This window comes from Cryptomeria japonica, chromosome 2, assembly GCF_030272615.1.
Source record: "Cryptomeria japonica chromosome 2, Sugi_1.0, whole genome shotgun sequence".
Classification (NCBI taxonomy): Eukaryota; Viridiplantae; Streptophyta; class Pinopsida; order Cupressales; family Cupressaceae; genus Cryptomeria; species Cryptomeria japonica.
In genome coordinates, this window is record NC_081406.1 from 615,503,496 (window position 1) to 615,526,412 (window position 22,917).

The 22,917-nt window shown below is 34.6% G+C and overlaps 1 protein-coding gene and 1 pseudogene across 1 annotated transcript; both read left to right on the top strand.

Annotated features, from left to right (window-relative positions):
• The first annotated feature begins 10,993 nt into the window (after nt 1-10,993).
• On the top strand, nt 10,994-12,831 carry LOC131064272 (mitogen-activated protein kinase kinase 9-like). Its single transcript, XM_057998367.2, has one exon. It carries the CDS (start codon nt 11,434-11,436, stop codon nt 12,457-12,459), a length of 1,026 nt encoding a protein of 341 aa, XP_057854350.2. The 5' UTR covers nt 10,994-11,433; the 3' UTR covers nt 12,460-12,831.
• A 9,033-nt stretch (nt 12,832-21,864) lies between these two features.
• LOC131064271 (mitogen-activated protein kinase kinase 9-like) lies at nt 21,865-22,672 on the top strand (annotated as a pseudogene).
• The last annotated feature ends 245 nt before the right edge of the window (nt 22,673-22,917 follow it).

Here is a 22,917-nt window from a genome sequence, read left to right on the forward strand (position 1 = left end):
TTATATTTAATTTAATTAATTAATTAAATGCTTGAAGAGAAATTAGAAATGCAAGATGCAAGACACACTAAGGCGGGTGCTGACCTAAGTGTGAAATTGTACCACCCTAGCAAGGGTGTAAAATTTATGACACTACACCATCAACCACAAAGAGGGAGATAGAGAGAGAGAGAGAGGTGAAGAGAAGGATGGAGGGAGAGAGTGAGAAAGAGAGAGAGGAAGGAAGGTAGGGGTTGAGGGAGAGACTGGAGAGAGAGAAAGCCCAAGTGCAAGAGAGGGAGGGAGGGAAAGATAGGTAGATACCTTAGAGAGAGAGAGAGGTTGAGGAAGAGAGAGGGGAGGAATATAGGGAAAGAGAAGGAGAGACAAGAGAGAGAGAGAATGCTGATATGAGCATGTTGATTACTGAAATTTGAATGTCTGAAAATTATATGAATACTCTAAAAACTAGAATCTTCATTATAACTCCTAGAGATCTGGAACCACTCTCCAACATCCTGACAATATATACATAAAATATAACTTAAAGTATAAGTATATTTTATATATATATTCAAAGAGAAAGAAGTTGGAAGAGAAGGACAAATTTCGATTTCCAAATTGAAAATGCACTTGTCAAAATGCAAATGCATTTAGAGCATGCCAAATTTGGCGCTTGCCTTATTTGGCATGCACCCTATTTGGCGCGCACCAAATAAATTTGGCATGCCCAAACCTTAGGTTCGGCACGCCAAATAGGGCACATGCCTTATTTGGCGCCAAAGGGCTTGATTGGGGCAAAAAAAATTTGGCACCTTTTTGGTCCCCCATCTTGGTGCACTCGCCCTTCTTTTAAAAAAGGAAAAATTAGCCAATAAAAATTATTATTATTTTTTTAAAAAATTAAATATTTGCCAAGATTTTATACAATTTTTTGAGAGGGGCATCTTAAAGTTATCATTGCATCTCTCCTCATCCCCTTTAGTTAACCTCTTAATCCCCCTTCTCTCCCACTCTCCCTCTTAGGATCTCCCTCCTTCTCACCCTATGCCTATCTAGATAACCACCTCTCACCATACCCTTCACTTAACCTCTCAATCCATGTTCTCTCTCTACCTAGTGCCTTCAAACCTTGATCTACCTCCCTCTAAACCTCCCTCTCTTATTATCCTACTCTCCCTCTCCTCTTCTCTCTACCTCCCCCCCTTCCCTCTCTACTTAGATATGTATCTCCTCTCTTAACCTCTTTCTATCTATATCTCACTTTATCCCTCCCACCTTACCTACATCTATCTTTACCTTCTCTCTCTCTCATGTCTCAATCACCCTTTCTAGTTTGTCTTGATTTTTATTTCTTGCTCACCTTCTCCTAGTCTTCCTTGATTTTTTTGAAAGTTTCATACACATTATTTACAACTTCTTCAAGTAAATTGTGTATGTGTTTTGTGTAGTGCATTACTCTAGCATTTGTTTCATAGTTCATATATCAGAAAGATTATCATATGGTGTTGCAAGACCCAAGTGGGCAAGAGTGTGAGGCGGAGTTAAATATTACAAACAATTAAGTGAATTTTATTGTAAGCAATTCATCTAAGAACCCAACACATTGCTTCTCCTCTCAGAAGCACATGACAATAGAGTCTCCTCTCTCTCTCTCTCTCTCCACACACACACACCCTACCTAGATAAAAATCTCTCACTTCCTCCCTTTATGTCTCCCACCTTATCTTTCTTTGTCTCTCTCTACCTAGTACCTTTGGATTCGAGTTCCCTTCCTCCCAACATTCCTCCTCTCATACTATCCTACTATACATGCATCTCTCTTTATCTCTCCCCTCCTACTCTCCCTCTTGGGATCTCTCTCCCTCCCACCTTACATCTATCTCTAGCCACCTCTCCTCATCCCCTTTAGTCAACCTCTCAATCCCTACTCTCTCCCCCTCCCTCTATACGTCCCCTCCTACTCTCCCTCTCAAGCTCTCTCTCCATCCCACCTTACATCTATCTCTAGCCACCTCTCCTCAATTCAATTTTATTTAAGCATATTTCATGAATAATAATTTCATTTATCAAAAATATAAATAATCAACTTAACATTCATTACATCTAAATAATACATCCATTGCACCTCTTCAAAAGAAAAAAAAATTAATATGTCAACCAATTTATTTTTTGTCTCGTTGATTATTTTATTTATGTATTATTTAATTTCATTTTATATATTATTAATTTCTTATCTTTTATCCTTATTTTTCTTCAAATTTTATTTCCTTCTTATAATCTTTCACCTCCTTTTCTTTCTCCTTAATCTTTTAGGTGTTCCTTGATCCTTGTGCTGGACCTACACCATCTCTCTTTCTCCTACTCTACTCTTTTTAGTATCTTGGTCTACAACAAATTAATTTTTTCTCCTCTAGCACTCTTCATCTTCACGTTGGATCATGGAGCGTGATCCAAAACGTAGATAAAAATTCATTGACACTATAGAACAACTTTAATGGATTGTGAAAAGTTGATATCATTAATACAAATACTATTTAAAATATTGAAAGGGGATAAACTCTTATCAACTAATTTTTATTATTGTCCAAACGTTAAGAAAAAGCGTTAACTTTGTATGATAACAAAATACTCAGATTTGACAATTTTGACATACTATAATGACTTTTAATCAAATAAATGAATATTTTTTATCATCCATTTATCATAACTGAAAACACAATACCATTCTTGATCACGTTATCTTATACAAGCTTAATAGATAACTTACACACGTGCTCAATAACATGATACCATTCTTAATAATTAACTCACACACGTGACTAAAACTACAACACCATTCTAAAAACCCATGCAATTAATCAATCGGTACATTCTGCAAAAACAAATGTTAAATCGGGAAACTATTTAACTTCCCTGCCTCTCATCTCTATAATACCTTGCTCCCACAATCTTTCTCCGCAGCACCGAATCCCAACCTGTTTTCTCCATCTTGATAAACAAGAAGAATCATTAGTAAGAATCCCAACTTGTTTTCATGTAAACAAATATAAAAACTTTACAATTTATAATATTTTGATGGTTTTTTCTTATGTTCTTATGAGGTCTTTATGGGCCGAAGCTATTCGGACGCGTTTCTTCTGGGTCTAAAATGACAGTACGGATTGACTAACACGCGTGTTAGTCGCGCGTTTTACACCATCGATTTTGTAATAAACGGCTGCAATTGACTAACACGTCGCTATCACGTTGTACGAAAGGTCTATTTTGGAGCTAGAATAGCTTTGCTATCACGCGGTACGAAAGGTCTGTTTTGGAGTCAGAATAGCTTCGGTGAAGCTATTGGCTCCAAAACCGACCTTTTGTACAGCGTGATAGCGACGTGTTAGTCAATCACAGTCGTTTATTGCAAAATCGATGGTGTAAAACGTGCGACTAACACACGTATTAGTCAATTTGTAATGTCATTTTGAAGCCAGAATAGACACGTTTGTCTTTATGTGTGTATATTGGTCTAGAAGTAGTAATATGGAACTATGTTTTTAAGTTGTTTGTTACTCTACAATTGTACATGTCGTTGTAGTTGCTTATGAACAACTCTCTCCATTGCTGATTTGTTGATGAGTTGTCTGGTAATTTTTTCCTTCTTTTTCCAAAAAATAAAAAATTGATTTATTTATTATAAATTTAGATTTCTATCTTATTAAAATTAGCAAACATATTTGTATTGTTGAAATTATATATTCACATTTTTTAATATTTTAAATTCATTTTAATTAGTATCCTTTATGAATAACTAGTGTATAAGTTAATTTGATTGTATCAGTGCTCATCCAAGGAAACCAATTTCATCCCCCAAATTTTTTATTTGTCACTTTGCATCATCATGTAATTGTAAAATTGATTGAGGTGATTTTTAATTCCACAAATTTGAAACTTGATTTTTTTTAATTTGAAATTTAAACTTTGTTGATCCTTTTCACTAGCCATTGTGATTATATGCCATGTTGTTATATCTAAGAATATTCATTAACCATTTTAAATTATATGTATAATGAAAGCTCTAATATATTTGCATGTCATGATAGTAGAATCATTTTGGATTTGATCACATTATTAGAGGATATATCAACATACATCATTGTAGGAAGAGTACACAATTATTTGTTGTCTTTTAATTTTGGAACAATGTTGTTGAATCAATTTGTCTAGGGAGCCTCACTTAACAAATTCCTAAATTGTGTCTATGAGCACCACCCCCACCTTAAATACAAATACAAGTTGAGGCAAATGTATAGTTGTGCATTCCTTCTTAGCTCACTTATTTCAGTCTAGGACAAGTTCACTGTGCTAGATCAATTAAACAAACACATTGGTGAATCAATATCTGACATCTTTTGACAAGATATTTTATCATTAGAATTTTATCCAAGTATCATCAATAATTTATTTAAATTTCATAAATTTAATTTTGCATTTATTATTCTAGTCCTACCTTTAGGGTCTGTTTTTATTTAATTATTTATCCTAGGTAAATTATTTTAAAAGCATTTTATTTTCATTACATAAATTGGTAAGCCCAACATTCCTACATGACATAAGGTTTAAACCAATTTTTACTAGATTTTTTAAATTTAATTTTTTTAAATGCATATTTTACTTCGTAGAACTCACTAGGGTTCGGGGCTTCGTTGATTATACTTTATTGGTATACCTTCTTTTGAATTTTGTGCTTCATTGTGTGGTCCTCTTTTCTTCTAGATATTTTTTTGGGTTTATATCATATCTTACATCTCTATTATATTGTTTGGCTTTTAAGGTTTTCAGAGTTGTTTGCATGTCAATATCTTGTTTGCATCCTTACATTCCTCAGCAAAATAATCCTCAAATGGCCCATTAAAAAAATACTATTTTAATAGTTTTTATGAGTATATTTGTGTTACTATAGTAGTACCTCAAGTTGTATATCCTATGTATTTAAGCATAGAGCTCTTTATTTATGCATGCATTCAAATGATTCTTATGAAATACAATTTACTTATGCCAAGAAAGAAAGAAAAAGAAGAGTAATAACATTATTTATGATCAACTAACATTTCATTCTATTTATATCTAGACATTTCACTTTACTTAGGATAGTACCCATCTTAAGTGATCACATGTACATCTTGTCTTAATGTACATAAGTGTCACTATTGCCTCATTGATCATTGATTAGTGGTAGTTAGATGTCATCTCTATCATAGTTAGATTGATTAATTCACCTCTTGATTTTGAGTAATTGAGAATTGAACTCATACCTCTTGAACATGTCATATCCTTGAATCATATATTCAATAGGTCTACATATTTGTAATTTTTTTCCTTATAATTATATCTAAATTATGCATTCATTATGCATCTTCCCAATACAAGAAATAGGATAAAATGTCCTTTGCTATTCGAAATGGTCAATAAAAAAATAATCTTATTTTTAAACAAATATTTATAATTTTGATAAACTCTTCAATTGCAATGTTTAATGCATATGCTCAAGAAGAGCGCAAATTTGTATGATAATTGTAATGGGGAAAAAGGGGGGTGATGAGGAGATCAAGTGGAAAGCTTTACCCTTCTCAAGAAAGGAGTGAAAGTTTCACAAAGGATCCTCTTCAACCTCTCACACACATTACATTAAAAGAGGGGGGTTGAATTCACTAGATCCAATATCAATGGAAAGAGATTGAATGCTAAGTGAATTGACAATGAATTTGAAATGTAAAGCAACCCCTCTTTTAGAATGGACAAGTTGAATTAAGCAATTTGAGACTAAGTGTAAAGATGGTAAAGAAATGATTATAACTTGAGATAGAAATGCGGGATGAAGCTGTGCACATGGAATTAGCAGTAAAATGCCGAGACGAAGCTCCCCTGTAAATTTGAGCAAAATTTGTCGGGACCGAGTTGAAAGTGTACTTGGTCCTCTGACAAATCCGCACGTTGAAAAGGTTTTTTTTGTCTCTGAAAATGGAGCCTAAACCTGCAATTACAGCTACGCACTTGCAACCTACACATAGAAAAGAGAGGAAATGTTGTTGGGATTGGGGGTTTGCCTTTAGTTCAAACCTCATTTTGGAATTAACCAAATGATGAAAAATACTTGCAAGTAAATTAAAGGAAATGACTGAAGTAGAATTTACCTCAAGAGAGGATGCAATTGAAATGTTGATAGAGTTGTTTGAAAGGATATGTAGAATTGAATGTCAAAAGAGATCTCCACTTCAATGGTTGAATCCTTGACTTGAATGCAACACTTAGCCTTGAAAGGAGACTTGAGATTCTCAATGGATACTTGAATGGACACTTGAATGCTTGAATGCTTGAATGCTTGATTTCTCTTAGGATCACAATTTTCACTTATTGAACTTATGTATGCCTTATTGACTTATGCAAATAGGAGGGGAAAATACCTCTTATATATTCGTCAATTAGGGTTAGTTGACTGATTTTTCGTCTTAGACTGACATAGGGAAAAAATTTCTCGCTTCTCATTTGACAAGCCCAATGATGGACTTAAGTGGAGGGGATCCAAAATTAGGCAAGGACAGGGGTGCCACACCCCTATCCTACCCTAATCTAGGACAGATTGCAGGAACAAGCAGTGCGGGGTGCAAGGAAATGCATGTTGCGGGAGGTATGAGCATGTCTTGGGTCTCCAGTAAGGCTTAAGGATTCACTTTGCCAATGTGAAGGCCCAAATGTGGTCGAAAATTGCAAGGATGCAATTTTATGATGCTACAATAACAAAATGAATCAATAAAGGATTTTTAATGATGTCCACAAGACCATTAGTTTATGTGACCATGAGCAACATCGTTAACAATTTTTAGGTTCTTTTCATTATCAACTATCCTATTGTGGATCTTGATCAAGAAGCCTATGGTTTTGTAAAATCTTGCCTCCTCAAATAGCTAGCTCATTTAGACGACTCACCTTCAAATTATCCTTATATTGTGTACAAATATCCTCATATGATGCACACTCAAAGATGAAGTAACATTCAATTTTCACCACCTCTTTATTACAGAAAAGGCAAGTTCTTTCCTCCCACTCCTCCTTAGAGACTATCCATCTACTCATCTCACATGAAATGTACTTTTCTTCTACGGTTCATTAAGTATTAGCAAGGAATTAAATAAATCAAATATTAAACCTAATGTAATTAATATTTTTACCTAAGATAAATAGTTTAATAGTAAAGTGATTAATTTACTATTTATTATAAAGTATTTACGCAATATTTAATGTAGTTTCAAAGTAATTATTCATGATAATTATAAACCAATTACTCATAAATTTGTATTGAATAAGCATTCGAAACATTTATACAACAAATATATTAATAATGAACTTTTATAAATATTAATATACACTAATAATTGAATAATAAATCATTGATAATAATATTTTGCAGCAATAAAACATTTAGAGCAATGACTATAAATAAAATTGATTAATTTACATATTTGTAAATCACGGAGAGGCCGCTTTTCTCGCACGCATAGGATTAGTTAGAGGCCTAGGGTTTCCAGGCAAGGAAGCACTCCAGGAGGACACAGTTCATACACAGAACCCCACATGCCTTCAGGATATGAGATAAACATAGCCTTGGCTAGGACACTCTCGAGTATACGATGTACCCCGAGGTGGACACATATTGTATGCCCCTTCTCCAATGCCCAATGCCCAACCACCAGACCTTAACTATTCCCTCTCTTCTGCTCCTTTCAATTTATCCCTCTCTTGTATCATTCTCTGTGCATCCCTCCAGCCCTTCCCCTTTTTCTAATTCTTATAAAATTGAATTATATAAGCCACAAGGGTTGGTTTTTCAAACCATCACACCCTTTCGTGAGGGTTTTAATTATCATCTTTTAAACATGATTATTTCTTTCTTTTTAAAATACTTTTCATTAATTTTTTTTGCTTTGGGGAAAAAGTCCCATAACATCACATCTAAGATGGTGGGACCCTATTCAAATTTGAGTTTACTAGAAGTTTGGCCTTGTGCTTAATTGTTGTCCTTAGGTAGTCTTTTTCATCATGCTCACCCCAATGGGTTAAACACTTTGATATACTGTGCTAGGGGAATACCATAAGTTATCAGTCATTTTCCAATCACCGTTCACTCCTTACTCTCCCAAAGCCCCAATTACTAACTTTAAAGAAAACAAAAAAATAATTAACTAAAAGCTTATTAATAAATTTCACAAGAAATAATAGCCACCCATTTACCCCTTGTAGTTAGCATTTTTGGATTATAATTGGTCCATTTGTGCACCATTATTGGTACCCATAATGCATGATTATTGGGGCATTTGTGCATAAGTATTGGCAATTTCAAACTTGCATGATTTTCATGGCATCTTTAAGTAGGTATTAGGCGATACTTTGAAGTGACCGCTTTTTGACCCTTATATGTATAACATATCCCATAACATGCGTTATTACTACCTAGAAGCCAGAACAATAGCTATATGTACTCAAGTCGCATACAAAGACTACAAAAAAAATTGTTGAAATTTGATAAATTATTTAGGATCTAGTAGAAGAGAAAAATCCTTAGCATCAAAGAAAGAGTAAGGAATCTGATTTTGAAGCTTAAAAGAGAACCTCTACCTCTCCCTTTTCTAAAACCATTGTAGGCACCTTCCACATGGAGCAAGAAAAGTTGTGAGATCCGTAAAGAGTGGGATGGTTAGGCCACTATGTAGAAGACCCTCCACACCAAATCCCCTTCCTACTATGGCTCATCCCTCACTTCCCACATCACCAGAGAGATGTACATCTTTGGAAAATTGATCCTCCATTGTCACATGTGAGGGTATTTTCCTACCCATGGAAGGACCATTAAATTTGTGCTGAAATACACCATGGATGGGGGCTCCCTTGTTGATTTGTTTAGCATATAAGAGAAAATAAACAAGTCCTTTTTGACTAAAGTTGCACACCAAATGATGGAAGGATGAAATTACTTTAAAGTGAGAAAGACATTAAGCCCTCCAATCTCTTGATTAGCAAGAATTCCCAACAAATCGGGATTGTAGACTTTGGGGTGAACATGATTCTACCACACACCATGAATCCCTATATGAGCTCCCTGATATTCGATCCATGGAGCTATGGTGGAATTTATAATCCTTATGCCATTGGTGCTTGGGTTTGAATTTATAAATGGCTTAGTATATATTAATAGTGGACCCACTAAAATTGGAATTGAGGTGACACTCATGAGCTCATGAGTGATGCACAATATACCATGATCAATGGTGTCTAGTTAACTTTTACAATCACTCTATAGACTTTAATGATATTTCATGGAAGGCATAGAAAACTCTCGATGGATTTGAATAAACTTAGTTGTCTGCCCTTGTCATCTACTATTGAGGCCTTCTCATCTTTTTCATGTTTCATAAATAATGCAACATCTGACATAATGTGACATATACAAATGTAGCAATTTTAATTATCAAATAAAATAACAAAAGACTAACATTTCACAAATAGTTTTAGTCATGTGATATACTTATTTTATTGAAAAGTAGAAATAATTACAAAAGAGAAACACTTCAAACAAAAAAAAGTGTCTAAATGAATCATTGTGGCTATAATGCACCCACGTTATTAAAAAGTATAAATATCATGCTCTATAAAATTTGATTTTGTTTTGCAAAGATAAAAAACAAAAAGACCATGTCATCCAATTGAATAACAAAAGATCAACAATTTACAAATATTTTTAGTTATGATGTACCCACGTTATTAAAAAGTATAAATATCATGATCACGTTTTATGGCCTATAAAATGTGGTTTTGTTTTGTGAAGATAAAAAACAAAAAGGCCTTGTCATCCATTCACAATAGTAACCAAAAGAAATGGAATGCACATTTTTAAAGTAAAACCCAATCACATTTTGCAAAATTTAACTTATTGAATCCCGAATTTTTAGCGTCAAAATTTTCATTGAGTCCCAATTTGTTTGAGGACTTAGGCTTTTTATTGCCCTTAGTTTAAAATTGATGTAAAAAATAATTATATGGGTTTTCATCTTTGTATTTTGCTTAAATGTCCTTCTATTGTCAAAATTTGCATAAACTAGTAAAATTCAATATTTCAACATTTTTTATTCGTTGTCTTTTTTTTTTGTGAGAGTTTCAAACTATTGACCTCTCCCTTGCCTTCATACCACCCATCTAAAATCCAACATCCTAACCTAATTCCTTAGAAAAAAAATTAAGCTCTCGATTTTTAGACTTGTTTTTTTCCCAATACTATTTCATTGGTATTCTTGAGCTCCATTCCTTAAACAATTGCACGAAAATGCCGAAGTCTTTCTTTTATGCCAAGCTGTTGGGCTTCCCCTTCCTAGTATAACCCTTCCATGTCCAAATGGACATCCTATTCCTTTGTTATTATAAATTTGTTTAAGTTTTTTGGATTGGGGACTTAAACCATCCCTTATGCAAATGCCTCATTATTTCCACCCATACTTTATTGAAGTTAAAATTTTGGGCTTCCTTTATCTAGGTGCCCTTTTTATGTCATCCCCCACATTTTGATCACCTATCTTATACAATTTTTTTTTTTCACTTTTCATGCATTTAAGTATCACAAACAAGTCAAATTAAATACTTATATTTTTTATTGACGAACATTTTTTGTATCCATTTATGAATGCAATTGTACTCAACTCACACATGTAAATAAAATTATAATTAGTATACTTATATTTAAAAAATATATGTAAAATATGCTGAGAGATATCTTGTAATAGAAGAGAATCATCTGTAAAATAAATGTTCTTCTAAAATACTAAATACTAAGAATACAAATCCATTAAAGTTTTACATGCAAAAAGCTGCGAATCTAGATGGAGACAAGTAGGGAGGGTTTTATTTTAGTTGGAGTAATAAAATAACACCTCCACAAAAGCTGAAATCCATTTACTATTCCCATATCAAATTGTTTCAAAAAGAGATTTTTATTTAAAGACATTTTAATGTCACTTTGACTTGTACAATTTTACAATTTTACTAGATAACTCACACACGGACCCCACACTTTCCTAAAAAAACCCATGCAATCAATCGATACTTTCTGCAAAAAGAAATGTTAAATCAGGCTTATCATCATATTTGCACGCGGAAAATGCATCTACTCCCCACGAACTCATTTTTCTTTCTCCGAACTTCAATTTCCAACGGCCAAAACACTTTACACGAGCTACTTGCGAATGGGAAATCATTCATCGGCTGCTTCGTCGGCGCTTCCTCCTCTTTCTGTTTAGGGAAACAAGGACGCTCCCCTGCCTCTCATCTTTATAATAACGTCCCTCCTACAATTTGTCTCGCCAGCACTGAATCCCAACTAGTTTTATCCATCTCTGATAAACGATAAGAATCAGTTTTACTACAATGGCATCAAAGAAACGGTTAGGATTGAAACTTCCAATCCCTCCACAACACCAAAGAGCGCCTCTGCGTCTGCCTCTCTCTCTGCCTCTCCCTCTCCCTCTGCCTCTTCCAGAGCCGCCGCAGTTATCTTCAAGACAGGGCGTAGAGAAGCTCTCTGATTTGGAAAGACTGGGAAAGCTCGGGCATGGTAGCGGAGGCATAGTGTACAAGGTCCTCCACCCCAAATCCTCCACTTGCTATGCCCTAAAAGTTATCCGACTGGAGCATGATTCTTCCCTCACTTCCCACATCACCAGGGAGATGGACATCCTCAGGAAAGTTGATTCTCCTTACATTGTCAAATGTGAGGGTGTCTTCCACGAGGGAGGGAACATTAATTTTGTGCTGGAATACATGGATGGAGGCTCCCTTGCGGATGTGTTAAAGCACAAGACAAGGATGAGTGAGTCCTCCCTGGCAAAGGTTGCTCGGCAAGTATTGGAGGGATTGAAATACCTTCATAAAGAGCGGATTGTTCACAGAGACATCAAGCCCGCCAATCTCTTGATTAGCAAGAATTCCCAGCGAATTAAAATTGCAGACTTTGGGGTTAGCAGGATTGTATCACACAACATAGATTCCTGCTGCAATTCTTATGTGGGAACATGTGCTTACATGAGCCCCGAGAGATTCGATCCACAGAGCTATGGTGGAAGATATAATGGGTATGCAGGGGATATCTGGAGCTTAGGATTGACACTGTTGGAATGTTATGTGGGGCATTTCCCATTTGTAGCAGCCGGAGAGCAGCCGGATTGGCCTGCACTGATGTGTGCCATATGTTTTGGAGACCCGCCCTCTGCGCCCGCCAGTGCATCTGCAGAGTTCCAGAGTTTTATCAGATGTTGTCTTCAAAAGGATGCAGGCAAGAGATGGACGGCCTCGCAGCTTCTGAAGCATCCATTCCTCAACAGAAGTTCACAATTTCAGCAGCCCTGCAATCTAACAGTGCCCTTCCAGGCCCTCAACATCTCGCAGAATGTGTGAATGGTGTATAGATTTCAGGGAAAGTGAACTGATTAGGCTTTAACCCACCATTGTACTCCTCCCCACAAAAAGGGTAAAGCTCATAAAAGGCGAAATCAACTAGTAGCAATAGAAATTTTGAGTGGTGCGCAGTTGAGAGAAAAAGGGGTAAACCGTGCAAGTGATCCGGCAGAAGCTATCCTGCACATCCTCTTTCGGAGCTAGCGCCACGTTGTGGGGCGGAACAGCCCCGCAAACTTCTTATGCCATTCGAACCCCTTTTTGTCGACCATGAAATTTCGGTGGCCTAATTTTGACAGTCAACAAGTGCTTGTTTGCCAAATATTTTGTGATTGTTGTCTTTCAAATGTTATATATATATTCTTTTTTTTTTATAGTTTGTGTAATTTTTTTTTTGGTTTATGTGATGCATTTTTCTTAAAATTTTGACTTTATTTTATAATAAAAGTACTTAAATATATAAAACTCTCAAATTTATGTTGATTGGACTCTTAGAATGGTAGAAAGGGAATTGCTTTATATTTCCCTAAGTGTCTCTTGTTGGATTGCTCTATCAATATGACCTTTAAGATAAACAATCTTATTAGGTGGTCTTATTGTGACCAGGGATGGATAAAATCTAATTTTGATGGTGTTAAAGGAGACCATGGTGTTGTGGGAGAGGAAAGAGTTGTGTCTTTATATTAGTTCATGGGTAATGAATTTGCATCATGGTGCATAGTTTTTCAAGATTGACTCAACCAATATGGTTGAAGACAAATCCTTATTATGGGGTTTAAGAATTGTAAAGGAGAAGGGTAGGAAGCTCTTATAAGTGGAAAGGGACTCTAAAATTGTTATTTATGTTATTAAGGGTGGGAACTACAATAATTTCTCCTAGAGACTCTCATTTTTGAGACCAAGGTGCTAGACAAGTCGTTTGGTAAGACTACTTACAATCACATTAGTAAGAAGGGTAATGCTGTGGTTGACTAGGTAGCTAATATAGGAGTTGGTTTCAAAAGATTTTTAAGCATTATTTATAAATGTTGGAGTGAGTCCTTTTCTCCAAATGTGTTTCTTATTCTTGGCAAGGATTTTGGTAAAGGTTTGGAGAAAGTGATAGTTTTTGTAATAATCATTACAGATTGTTTACGAAAAATGATGTGGGATGTACTCCTCTAGTGACTTGTTTTAAGGTAATGAGTGGTGGCTTGATGATGATTTTTGTATTGGGTGTCTTTATGTGTTGTCATTGATGGCACATATACTCACACACACATGTTCATATTGTCATAGTCATCTTAGTTAAGTCAAACCGGTACTACTCCTAAGTCTTCATATTGCAAACCGATATCATTTGTATAGAGTATGTCCAACCGGTATGAAGGTGTTTAAACTGGTATATGTAGACGTGTTTAAACTGGTATATGTAGACAACCGATATATGCAGGATGACAATTGATTTTGGTCAATTCCATTGTTACTAGTTTCAAGATGCAACGAAGAGTGACAAGGAGGCACATGGAGACAATTGGTATATGAGTTTGATGTGGTGAACACTAAACCGATATCGGTGTTCAAACTGGTTTCACAGATTGTGTGATGAGTTATCACCAGTCGTGATGAGTTATCTCTAATCGATATTTTTGGTGATGATTTGTGATGAGTCATGGAAGATTGTCCAGATACACTGAACCTAGGAAATTGTGATGAGGTTCTTGAGCTGACATGAAATCTAATGTCTATAAAAAGACATTGTAATGAGTTATTTTGATATGTAAGATACAAGTGATGTTATGAGTTAGATTTGATGCGAATTATTGAAGGAGTTGCTGAGTATGTCGGTGATGCAGTTTTGAGTGAGCAGAAAATGATCTATACAAGCAAGATGTGTTATTCCTAGATCATAACACCTGTTGTTTTCTAATCACTATAACAGTTAAATCCCCTAACCGGGTAAGCTCTAACAAGCTTCATTATACAAATCCTCTAACAAGGTGATTCATAAACTTGGATCTAAATCCTCCACTGAGGTTACCTTTAACCAGGTATAGCTCCTAACAGGGCTTTAGGATCTTTAACAAGATTCGCTCCAAACAAAGCACTTTGTAGACCTTAATCGGTCAGTTACCTATTTCTGCAGATAGTTAAATTGTGAGTCCCATCTCACCGTAGTTTTTCCTAGTTGGGTTTTCCACGTACAAACACTTGTGTTATGGTGAATGTTTTACTTGTTGTGAATGCTTTTATAACACTTTGGATTGCATGCAAAGTTTTAAGTAAACTGGTTAATTGTTTTTATTGGTCTGGGTTCAAAGTGTTATTGTTTTTGCTATCACTGATTGACCCCCCCTCTCAGTGCTTTATAAGTCTATCAATGAGTGTCTAGTAGTTGTATCATTATTTAAGACTAGTAATTCACTCATTTCACACATTTTAATTTGCTAAATGGTAGGCTCTTTAGGTGTGAAATAGAATTTGCCTCAAAGGCTTAGTGTGAGAGATCTCGCTTATCTATGAAGAAGGAACTATTATTTTATTTTATTTTGTGAAGGAGAAGGGGAGTCGACAAGGAAGAAAAAGTTCTCAAATGAGGAGATGATTACAAAATTTAAGGCATTTCTTGAGTGATAAATTAAAGATCTTGATCCTAGGCATTGGATGGTTTGTATATGGGAGCTAGGAAAGTATCTTAATGGGGCTTCATGTGTTTATATTCAATTTTTCATGGAAAATTTGTTGCTAGATTTAGGACATACACGAGGGAGAAGGAATTTGTTTTCTATAGCTCAAACACTTTGTTGCGCCTTTTTTCTATCAAATGTTGTTGGTTCCTTACTCTTATACAACAATATTGAAGATTCCATTAATGAAGCTAAGTTGTATTTCAATTGTGTTTTGGATCATTTGCATGGAATGAAGACGAGACACTTTTTTTTGCACAAGGTTCTAAAAGCTATTGTGAAAGGTATTAAGGTTTCTCTCTCAATGGAGGTTATTCTATCCTTCTTTAAATGTTGCGATGAGGATGAGTATGTGGAGAACGTGACAATCTCTCCTCTTGGATAGGGTGTTCTTTTATGAAACTTGCAAGGAAATGTATTATAGAGTTAAAGGCCTTAGTGATGGGTCGAGGCTTGTGTAATTTATCTGCCCACTTTTGGACTACTCATTTTTTCTATTGGATTATTGGTCTTTTTTCTTCTTATGAGTTGGTTTATTGGCTACAAATTTTGGTGAATAGTTTGTATCACTTGATAGACATTTTGGATTCCCATTTTTTCTTCATTTGGTTTAGGGTTGGTTGGACATCTAGATTGGTTTCTTGTTACTTTGTTCTTTGATTAAAATGTGTGTACTCTATTTCAGCTAGTTAAGTTTTTGTGCAAATATAACATCATTCCTAGATTCCAATTAAATATAATAACTCAAAAAAATTGACATATAAATAATTGTCAAATTTAAAATAAATAATATAATTGAAGAATTTTTATACCATTGTCAACATAATAACACCTATCAAGATACAAAATATAAGCTAAACAAAATGAAAGTTTGAACAAATGAGAGACGTGTATATTTGAGAACCTAGTTGAGAGTCTTCTTCTATTAGTCGTGGAGTGCGCGCCAAGGATCTTCCGTATCCTCCATGCTTCTTGACCCCAGTGCAGGCATCAATCCACTCTAAACTGAAATGTTCTCTGAATGACATATCAATCTTACGTCACTCCTTAAGTCATTTTGTAACCGGGACCTTCACCACCGCTTCCTCATTGCTTCTCTGAACTTTCATTCACTTTGAAGGGGCGGTCCGGCCACCCTTAAATCACACACACTAAGCGTTGACCCGCTTAGTGGGGTGCATGTGGGGCCCGCTCAATCTGTTCCGTTTCCCATCCATATCCGTTTTCCTAAACATCTGTCAGTTACAGTCAGTGATTAGTTGGAGTTAGCAGCTCAGCCATATTATATTTAAATTCGATGTTCCGGCGCTCATTCCCAAAAACTTTCATTGTTAATGAAACTGCGAGGGAAAAGTTGTATAAATACTTTAATCTAGAAGTTTATTACATAAGTTTTTTAATATAAATATTTAATATTAATAATTTATTTAGTCTAGATATATAAATTAGATTTGAAAATGCATTTGATATAGTAATAAAATAGTAAAAATGAATATATATTTTGGAAATGAAGCAGAGAATATTGAAAGAAAATATATAATAAATTATCTTTATTGAATATTTGAAAAAATACTTGAGACAAATTAAGTATAATAATTACGTTTTAGAAATTTTATGATTGTATATGAATTTAGGTCAAATCTACATTTGTGGTTTTGATGTTCAATCTACAATTTTAACTTGAATGCTATGATTTTAACTTTTTTATGGTTTTCAAATCTTTAATTGTGAAATACCTCCCATATATATATATATATATATATATATATATATATATATATATATATATATATATATATATATATATATATATATATATATATATATATATATATCTTTCAACCTTTTTTTATATTATAACTATTTGAATGGGTATTTCTAGGAGTTTTAACATGGATACATTGATGTAATAATTGTTATTTTTTTATCACTTACACTATTGAAAATAACAATATAATATTCACATGAATATAAAAATATATTTTAATTTTTATGGATATAACACAAATATATTAAAATTATTTTGGGGAGAGTTACACATTCATTTTCATATATGTTTATATCAATTCAATACAAATCATTTCGAATTTGACATACATAAATATACAGATTAATGTAATAAGTTGAAACCACTTTTTGGTCATAAAGTGATACCTTTTTTCTTTAAAATTAGATTTTTCATTTTTTCATAGTCTATCAAGTGATATATGACTAAAAATAAAAAACCTCAAACTCATAAGTCTCAAAAAATATACCTAACTATAGTATTAACTTAGAAAACAAACAAAAAAAAATCTCTTCATGCACCTCAAATTAAAATAGATCAAACTTAAGTAATCTTAATACTAAAGTGCAAGATGTTGTTCCTCAATTTCACTTAGTCTTTGTGTCCCATTTAACTAGACACATTCATTGAATTCTCAAATAAAAGATTCACACATTGGTGAAACTAGGTCCTCATTAGTAAGTTCTAGCATGACCCACTCTACTTTATGTTTCCCAACTTTTTCATCAAAATAGACTTATAATATCATGCATAAGTTTACCACACTTTGATAAGTAGCTCTAAGATTCTTAACAATATAGGGCATAACAATATAATGATAAGTCCTTTGTATAGTTAAAGTTGCCTTGTGTTGGTGCATGATAAGAATTTTATTTTGTGAAAAAAATCAATCATATGGTGAATCTTTGTTCAAGTCAAAATCCTATGCCAAATCTTATGTAGTCATTTAGTTTGACAAGAATAACTATATATAATAATAATAAATATTGAGAGAATAATGTGTGGGTGATATGAACTCAACTTTGAGAAGATTTTGTATCTCTTGTTTGACTAGCATAACTGCCTTGGATTGTATTTCCAAATCTCTTACTTATTATGTTTGGCCATAGGGTCTAAAATATTATTACATGAGAAATACTAAGAATTTCTTTACATGACCACAACGTGGAATTCATCAAAATAAATACACACATGTTCTTATATAAGCACCCAAAATAAATTACTAAATTCATGTGAGACTTTGATTTGAATTTTGAAATTTTGTCATGACTAAAAATTTAACAATTTAAAAAATTTATCCTTGTCATTTTATACTTTGAAATGTAAAAAAAAAATCCAATTAAAAGAGTACCCATATGCTCAATAAATACTCTCATTATTAAAACAATCTTAGTTATCTTACATACACTTTATATTCATGAAGTGTAGGAACACTTCACTTAGAGTAAGCAAATATATTTCACCCATATAATAATCCTTCATCATGATAAGATAATGTAACACTAATATACAAATCTAGATAATCTACTAAAGATTCAACATTAGAAAGTGTATCTACTTGAAGATTGTTGTGTGCTAAAGATATATTGATTATGTGTTGAACAATTAAGGAAAGTGAATGTTCCTCCATAAGTGAAGATATTAGTGTTTAACTTTATGCAAAAATTTCAATGGTTTCATCACATTTGAAGGAAGGTAATTCAAGTCTTACATTCCATAATATTGTTTTAATAACATACAATTTTATTTATACTTATTTATTTTTTCTTTGTATCCATATTTGTATAAGATTATAAATCTCAATTGTTATATCACTTATGTAGTAATGGAGAGGGAAGTACAAAATTATCATCAACAATATGACGAAATTTTGATTTCATATTTCATATGCACCCATCTCTATTAGGTTATTTGACATCTTTATCAAGTTTCAATTTTGATCATTGGACTAATGTATGAGAATCCATGTATAATGAATAAACATAAAAATAATTAATAAAGTAGAAGAATTTATCCTTGTGAGTAAAATTTTAATATATTGAAAATTTTGAATGGGATAATCCTCGTGGAATTTATCCATGGAACCCCAAAACATTGTTGTATGCAAGGAAACATATTGTTACAAGTCCCACATATTTTCTTTTATGCTTGTTTTTAGGCTATCTCATCCAACCACCCTTAAAGAGTACACACTAAGCTCTGACTTTGATAAAAAGTTCTATTTCCGTTTTAGTTTTTTCATGTCACTCTCATGGTTACCTTGCAGTTAAGCACTAAAATTTTTGAAAATCTATCTCTTACCTGACCAATAGTCACAGCACAAAATTTAATGGTTAGCTTAAAAATTTTACTTAACTATGTCCATTTACCTAATTAGTGAAGGATCCCTATTTATCAATTTTATTAATTTGTTAAATTCACAAACTTACCTAACCTTGAAACAACAACTAGCTTTTTATATCTACATTTATCTTTGATTTTAAAATTTTTTTATATGATTTCCATATAATGTTAACTTATCCTTCTTCTAGGATTGGCGATCAATTTGCCTAGTTATCAAATATCCAATATACCCACCCTTGCTTAGAACTTAGGGTTTCAAAACCATAAGTATTTTAGCTCTAACATAGAAATATTATATACTGTAATAACTAACTATACATTATTTTGTTAGGGTTTATACACTTTCCTTTCACATTCTTTGTAAAACTTTATCTCTAACGATAAATCTTTCAAAATGCCATTAGCTATATCCTTTGCCCAAGCCTTTCAAAATGCTGTGAAGTCCATCGAACTGGTGTAGATATGCAGCCACTACAACCTTCTTAAAATTATTTGACTACACACGATGAGAGATTCTTTGTTAAACACCCTTCGGCAGCTGCATTTACACCTAATTATCTCACTTCCATATACAACTATAACATATTCATATATGAAGAAGTTATTGTTCATTAGTCACCTCTGAAATCCGATGCAGAGAGACGTGATAGCGATGGAAATGCAAACTTTTCTATGAGTAGGGACGTGTGAAGTGTGATCCACACACAGTTGCTACAAGGTAAGATCTTGTAGCCACTCCATTCTTATTTGCATCGATATAGCCTTCTCTGGGTAGATGCAACATTTGAAACAGTGATTAGAAATCATAAGAGGGAAGGTCCATGCAATAAACCTCAACTTTTGGCATCTCTGTGGGCAGAAGTACTAGTCCCTCTTGTTGCTTTTCAATGTTGGGTGGGAGAGATTCAAAATTGAAATTCAAACTTAACCGTGGCAGTCACTGTCACCGTGGAGAGTGTGGAGAGTCCCGACAGTGAGATGAGAACCCGTGAAAATAAAACGGAAAATGGAAGGTTAGGAAGAGCCCACATTGCCACCTAAGCAGTCAAAGCTTAGTGTGTGTTCTTTAAGCCAACCTTGAGGGAATAGCTCTTTCTAGGATTTGGAATGGACGCCTCTTTGTATACCCATTCATCCTCGCACACTTTTCCCCAAGCAGTGATAGCATTACAATAGTTCTATAAAAGATTGCATTGGACAAGCCATGGGCAGATAGTTTTTGAGCTTATCAATAGCTTTACAACACTGTGCAATTTTGAAAGATACCCTCGAAACAACATTGTATTATCCATATTTCTAAATGAGACCATGGATACCCACTTGCTCCATTTCTTCTTGTGCAAAACAAACACACTCCCATGTTCTTCCATCATGACCTACCTAATAGTTCTAAAAGACAATTTTGTTCATTTGTAAATAACAATGCAAGTTCTCTTTCTTATCATAAAGATTGTTTCTTACCAGTCAACCTAGTTATATGTAACCTAAATTACTATTTTGTAACAATCAAGCAACATTATAGCTCGAATTTTGCTCAGAAACTAAATTGAACCTTTCCTTGTGGGGTTTCCACAACCTCAATTTAATTTTCTTACAAATCCTCCATTAAAAATCTTGGAGAATGAGATGATAACAAAAACACAAATTAATTAAATAACAAGGCTTTCAAAAGCAACAATTTAAATGCATCTTAAGTAAACAAAAATATTCCACCCATGCTTCTCATGCCACTCTAACTTATACTTTTAAATCTTCAATATATTAGTGAAGCAATTTGATCAATTTAAGAAGAAAATGGATGCTATCTAAGCAACTTTGACTCTATTACATTAAATAGATGTTTCTTATGAAGAAAAAGATCGAAATTATTAACTATAGTCAATGTGCCCTTGAATTGCTGCGAAGTTTTATTGTTCTTAATGATACCATCTCAAGATATATTATGTTCTCCAAAGCATCATATTTATTTATTTATTTTTAAAATAATATATATATATATTTTAATTTTAGATAAAAAGTAAGAGACCATAATAATAAATATATTATTTAAAGTTCAATGCCTTGTGTGTGCTTCCACAGTTTGCATACGTTTCCCAGAGCATTTTCAACTGTGCCAGCTCACCACAGAGCTCCCATTTTGATACAAGCTGGAAGAATGCTAGGTAATATCCAGAAGCTGTGTTACATATATATAACTGCATGCCTGCATATGAGTGCATCCTAAGAACTGGATAGACGTTGCGTCAACAAACACATACTGAAATCACTATACTTACTGCGCGGGAGAAATCTTAAAATTTGAATGCTAACGGAAACGGGCTAAACGGCAACGGATGGTGGCAAAGGGAATGGGCCCACACCTGCCACACTAAGCGGTCAACGCTTAGTGTGTGTCCTGTTTAAGGGTGGCCCATATCCGTTTTGGAGTCCAAGAAACGGTTGGGATTGAAGGTTCCAATCCCTGTGCAAAATCAGAGGGTGCCTCTGCCAAAGCCTCTTCCACTGCCCCTTACTCCCATACAGAGCCGACAGCTCTCTGATTTGGAAAGAGTTGGGATGCTCGGACATGTTAGCGGAGGCATTGTGTACAAGGTACTCCACCCTAAATCCTCCACCTACTATGCCCTCAAAGTTATCCGCCTCGACTATGATTCCTCCCTCACTTCCCACATCAACAGGGAGATGGAGATCCTTGGGAAAACTGATTCTCCCTACATTGTCAAATGTAAAAGTGTCTTTCACCAGGGGGGGACATTAATTTTGTGCTGGAATACATGGATGGAGGCTCCCTTGCCGATTTGTTAAAGCACAAGACAAAGATGATTGAGTCGTCCCTGGCAAAGATGGCCCGGCAAGTGCTGGAGGGATTGAGATACCTTCATAGAGAGCTGATTGTTCACAGAGACATTAAGCCCTCTAACCTCTTGATTTGCAAGAATCCCAAGGGAATCAAAATTGCAGACTTCGGCGTGAGCAGGATTTTATCAGACTATAGATCCCTGCTGCAGTTCCTATGTGGGTACCTGTGCTTACATGAGCCCCGAGAGTTTTGATCCGGAGAGCTATGGCGGAAGATATAATGGGTATGCAGGAGATATCTGGAGTTTGGGATTGACACCGTTGGAATGCTATGTGGGTCATTTTCCGTTTGTAGCAGCCGGAGAGCAGGCGGATTGGCCTCCACTGATGTGTGCCATATGTTTTGGAGAGCCTCCCTCTGCACCCACCAGTGCATCTGCAGAGTTCCAGAGTTTCATCAGATGTTGTCTTCAAAAGGACACTAGCAAGAGATGGACGGCCTCGCAGCTTCTGAATCATCCATTCGTCAACAGAAGTTCACAATTTCAGCAGCTCTGCAATCTGACACTGCCCTTCCAGTCCCTTAACATCTCGCAGAATGTGTGAATGGTGTATAGATTTCAGGGAAAGTGGACTGATTAAGCTTTAATCCACCATTGCATTCCTCCCCACAAAAAGGGTAAAGCTCAAAAATTGTGAAATCAACAAAGCAGCAACCGGAATTTTATCTGTTGCGCAGTTGAGAAAGAAGAGGGGTAAAGCGTGCAAGTGATCCGGCAGAAGCTATCCTGCACACCCTCTTTCGGAGTGCGCGCCCCTGAACCTTGTTATGCCATTTTAACGCAGGGGTCAGGTGTTTCCCTT

Coding starts and splice junctions, on each gene's coding strand:
- LOC131064272 (XM_057998367.2), top strand. CDS start 11,434: ATGGCATCAAAGAAACGGTTAGGATTGAAACTTCCAATCCCTCCACAA.